Raw genomic sequence first — 4,535 nt, forward strand, 5'->3', positions numbered from 1 at the left:
CTTCCTTTTTGGCATCTTCTTCTTTGCCTCTCAACCGATGCAATGCGATGCGATGCCCCCACGATACAATTTGCATATGCTTTGCTCTCTCCCCGCTGCAACGGAAATCCAAATTTACTCCCCATGCAACCATCAACTATACTAGCAAGCAAGCAAGCAAGGACAAGTTTGGATGGATTTCCCATTCATTCACCTCCCAATATATATCTATCTATCTCCTGGTTGCAACAGCACGGCCAACTCACACGTACGTACATAAAACGTACGGGCATCTAGCTAGCTAGCTAGTATATCCATCGTTATGGGGTGGTCGTCGACGTCGGCGCCGGCGCCGGCGGTGCTGCTGCTGTGGCTGCTCGCCCTAGCATTCAGGGCGGACGCGCTGGCGGCCAACTGGGGCACGCGCGCGCTGCACCCGCTCCCCGGCGACGTCACCGTGCAGCTGCTCAAGGACAACGGCTTCGACAAGGTGAAGCTCTTCGAGGCCGACCCGGCCGCGCTCAAGGCGCTGGGCCACTCCGGCATCCAGGTCATGCTCGGCCTCCCCAACGACCTGCTCGCCACCGTCGCCCGGGACGTCGCCGCCGCCGAGCAGTGGGTGCAGCACAACGTCTCCCACTACGTCTCCGACTACGGCGTCGACATCCGGTACGTGACCATTCTCGATCTCTTTCATTCATTCATTCTTTCATCAAACAAAGACCAAGAGACATCAATCAAACTGATGGACATGCATGGACGATCGGTCGATGGATGCAGGTTCGTGGCCGTGGGCAACGAGCCGTTCCTCAAGTCGTACAAGGGCCAGTTCGAGGCGGCCACGCTCCCGGCTGTGCGCAACGTGCAGGCGGCGCTCGTCAAGGCCGGCCTGGCGCGCCAGGTGCGCGTCACCGTGCCGCTCAACGCCGACGTCTACGAGTCGCTCGACGGCCGTCCCTCCTCCGGCGACTTCCGCGCCGACATCACGGGCCTCATGACCAGCCTCGTCCGCTTCCTGCTCGACAGCGGCGGGGTGCTCGCCATCAACATCTACCCGTTCCTCTCCATGGACGCCGACGCCAACTTCCCGCGCGACTACGCCTTCTTCCCTGCCCCCGGCGCGCCGCCCTCCCAGGCCAGCGTGCAGGACGGCAACGTGCTCTACACCAACGTCTTCGACGCCAACTACGACACCCTCGTCGCCGCGCTCGAGAAGCACGGCCTCGGGAACATCACCGTCGTGGTGGGCGAGATCGGCTGGCCCACCGACGGCGACGCCAACGCCAACGTGGCCGACGCGCGCAAGTTCAACCAGGGCCTCTTCGACCGCATCGTCGCCGGCAAGGGCACCCCGCGCAGGCCCCAGATGCCCGACGTCTACGTCTTCGCGCTGCTAGACGAGGACGCCAAGAGCGTCGACCCCGGCAACTTCGAGCGCCACTGGGGCGTCTTCAACTACGACGGCTCGCCCAAGTACGCGCTCCGCCTCGCCGGCGGAAAGGGCATCGTGCCGGCCAAGGGCGTCAGGTACCTCTCCAAGCAGTGGTGCGTGCTCCGCCCCGACGCCAGCCCCACCGACCCGGCTATCGTCGGCGCCGTCGGGTACGCGTGCCAGTACGCCGACTGCACCAGCCTCAGCCCCGGCTCCTCCTGCGGCGGCCTCGACGTTAGGGGCAACGTCTCCTACGCCTTCAACCAGTTCTTCCAGTCCGCCAGCCAGCAGAAGGGCTCCTGCGGCTTCAACAACCTCTCCGTGGTCACCACCACCGACCCGTCGCAGGGCACCTGCCGCTTCAAGATCATGATCGACACCGGCCGGCACGACCTCACCCACCAGGACTCCGGCGCAGCCAGGGCCGCCGCCGCGTGGGGCGCCGTCGTTGCCGTGCTCGCATTGCTCGCCATTGTGGCACTCTGACCCTCCCTCTGCCATTGACGAGGACACGCGCGCTCACCACCTCAGTGGCTAGCTAGCCTAGCCTAGAGAGGAAGGATCAAACAATTCTTTTACTTTTTTTCTTTTCTTTATACATGGGCTGTCAAGCTCCCTCAGCAAGCAAGGATTAGAATTGTACAGTATATTCGTATATGAACATGTAGTGCAACGCTCAGAGCATCGGATTAGGAGTGTTGCACAAAGATCCTCCATCCTCCTCATCTATATCTATCTATATACATATCTATATCTATATCTATCTATACCTATACCTACCTACTAATAAAGGAAGATGCGTTTCTCCAATTTTTTCATCCGTTCACCTTCGAAAGTATTTTTTTTCTTTCTGTCCAAGGTGATACTAAACATTTATGCGTCTATCCGTTAGAAAAGAAAAAAAGATTTGTCCAGAATTCCGTAATTGGGCCGCGCACGCTCCGGCCCAATGAAGCCAGCGCACTTATTATTGCCCACATACTTGGGAAGACCTTATTTGTTGTATTGAGCGATAAATAGTTGAAGCTGCCCACAGGACGCCTAAAACTGGGTCGGCCCGTTACCCCTTTTTAGATGTTCTATTTCTTTTTTTTCTGTTCCTTTCCCTTTCTCTTTCTCTTGGATATTTCCTCTTCCTTTTTTCCATCTTTATTTCTATTTTTTCTGTCAAGTAACAATTGAAAAAAATATTCAGAATTTTAGTTTTTGTTCAAATATTGAAACAATGGTCCGAGTTCAAATTTTTTGTTTTGGATTTGAAAAATGTTCGAAACTTTTAAAAAGATCATGTTTCGAAAATTTCTCATTTTGTATTTTTATGTGTTTTCCGAATATTCCTAGATATTTTTAATAAACTACATTTTATAAAGTGTTCCATATATAAAACTATTCGTGTTTTAGTGACATGTTCACAAATCCAAAATAATATTTTTGTCTAAGAAAACAGTTTCTAAAATTGTGTTGAATGTTCCCCTTTTAAAAGGATAAAAAAATTCAAAAATATTTATGTTTTTATAAAATTATCATGGTTTCAAAATATTGTTTGTGAATTTCAAAAACTATTAATGTTTCTATTTTTTTGTGTTTTTCCAAAAATATTGGATTTTTCAAAGAAAAATTGTTGCATCTTTTGAAAATTGTTAGGGATTTAAAAAATTGTTCATGTTTCCAAGATATTCGCCAATTCATATTTATATTGAATCTTCAAAAAAAATATTTCTAATATTATGCTATAGTGTTATCTTAAATATTCGCGTTGGCCATTGGTTGGCGGTGCATGGTCGTTCTATGCTGGTTGACTATAAATGAAAGAAATTATGGGCACGTGCCAATCAAAAAGAATATGTTGTTTGGCTCTAACTAGAGCAAAATGATGGGCACTTGAGCAATAAAATAATCAAAGAGAATAAACCCTCAAAAAGTAGGGACATTCATGCCTGATCATGCTAATGAAATGGGATTGATGCGATCCACCTGGTTACGCCGTCGTAGGATAGAGTGGTCGAAGCAACCATGTCCCGAAGATTGCCACGCAGTCACCAAATGAGGAGGCAGGCATAACCCAAAGATAGAGGCAGACCCGGAGGGAAAAAAGCATGAGTTGGGTGCTCACCACCAATCCGACCAACCCCACCGCTATTGAGTTTTCCCGTGTCATACATGTCCAGCGAGAAGATCATAACTCCTTCTCTGTCGCGTACTATTGTGGCGACCCTTTTTTTTAACGACACATTAATTATCTTTCCCATTGCTTGTCACAAAAAAAATGTCTCTCCCGTTGCAACGCACGGGCATATGTGCTAGTCTGACTAATATAATAAGTATGAAAAATAGGAAATGTGACGACATGTGTAAAAAGTCCATTCAATCTTTCAGCTTTGCCTTGTTGTTGTATTGCTGGGAAAGAAAACCGGGAACACATCTTCTATATCACTATGCTTAATAGTTTTAAAGGCCTCACATCCAATATTGAGATTGTTGATTTTGGATTGTGTCCCTCGATTTTGACTTAGTCACATTCTCGAGTTGTATGGAGAGAATTAGTGCTGGGTGGGTCCGATTTTTGAATGGGAGTGTGTTGTGAGCCGTGGGTGTTGGTGGGGAAGGGATGGTTATTCGGTTACACTAGTAGAAAACAGGGTATTTGTCCTGGTTGGTGAGGGCCTTTTGTCCCGGTTCTTGAACCGGGACTAAAGGGTCGTTACTACTGCCTTCCCCTTTAGTCCCGGTTCTAACACGAACCGGGACAGATGGGCCTCCACGTGGCCAGTGCGCCGAGCCCAGGCAGGAGGGCCTTTGGTCCCGGTTGGTGGCACCAACCGAGATCAAAGGGCATCCACGCGTCAGCATTTCAGTGGCTGGGGGTTTTGTTTTTTTAAGAGGGGGGGGGTGGTTGGGGGTTTTGGGGGGTTAATTTAGTTGTTTCATATATTGTGTTAGCTAGCTAATTAATAGAGAAAAGTGTCCTCTCTTATGTCCGTGCTTGGTCGACGCTACGTAATGTACATAGAGAGGCCCTCGACACGCTAGCTAGTAAGAAAATGAAGGGAACCATTAAGTACAGAAGTTCGTCATGCATACCGAGAGAAGTGATCGATCGACCTCTCCTTCTCCGAGAGATTGG

General features: G+C 49.8%; 1 protein-coding gene across 1 annotated transcript; it reads left to right on the forward strand.

Moving 5' to 3' along the window:
- The first annotated feature begins 236 nt into the window (after positions 1–236).
- On the forward strand, positions 237–2,212 carry LOC123117859 (glucan endo-1,3-beta-glucosidase 5). The gene is made up of 2 exons (XM_044538527.1): positions 237–648; positions 760–2,212. The coding sequence occupies exons 1-2, from the start codon at positions 302–304 to the stop codon at positions 1,895–1,897; spliced, it is 1,485 nt and encodes a 494-aa protein (XP_044394462.1). The 5' UTR covers positions 237–301; the 3' UTR covers positions 1,898–2,212.
- The last annotated feature ends 2,323 nt before the right edge of the window (positions 2,213–4,535 follow it).

Source organism: Triticum aestivum, chromosome 5B (genome assembly GCF_018294505.1).
Source record: "Triticum aestivum cultivar Chinese Spring chromosome 5B, IWGSC CS RefSeq v2.1, whole genome shotgun sequence".
Classification (NCBI taxonomy): domain Eukaryota; kingdom Viridiplantae; phylum Streptophyta; class Magnoliopsida; order Poales; family Poaceae; genus Triticum; species Triticum aestivum.

Coding starts and splice junctions, on each gene's coding strand:
- LOC123117859 (XM_044538527.1), top strand. CDS start 302: ATGGGGTGGTCGTCGACGTCGGCGCCGGCGCCGGCGGTGCTGCTGCTG. Junction 649..759: donor GACTACGGCGTCGACATCCG/GTACGTGACCAT, acceptor CGATGGATGCAG/GTTCGTGGCCGTGGGCAACG.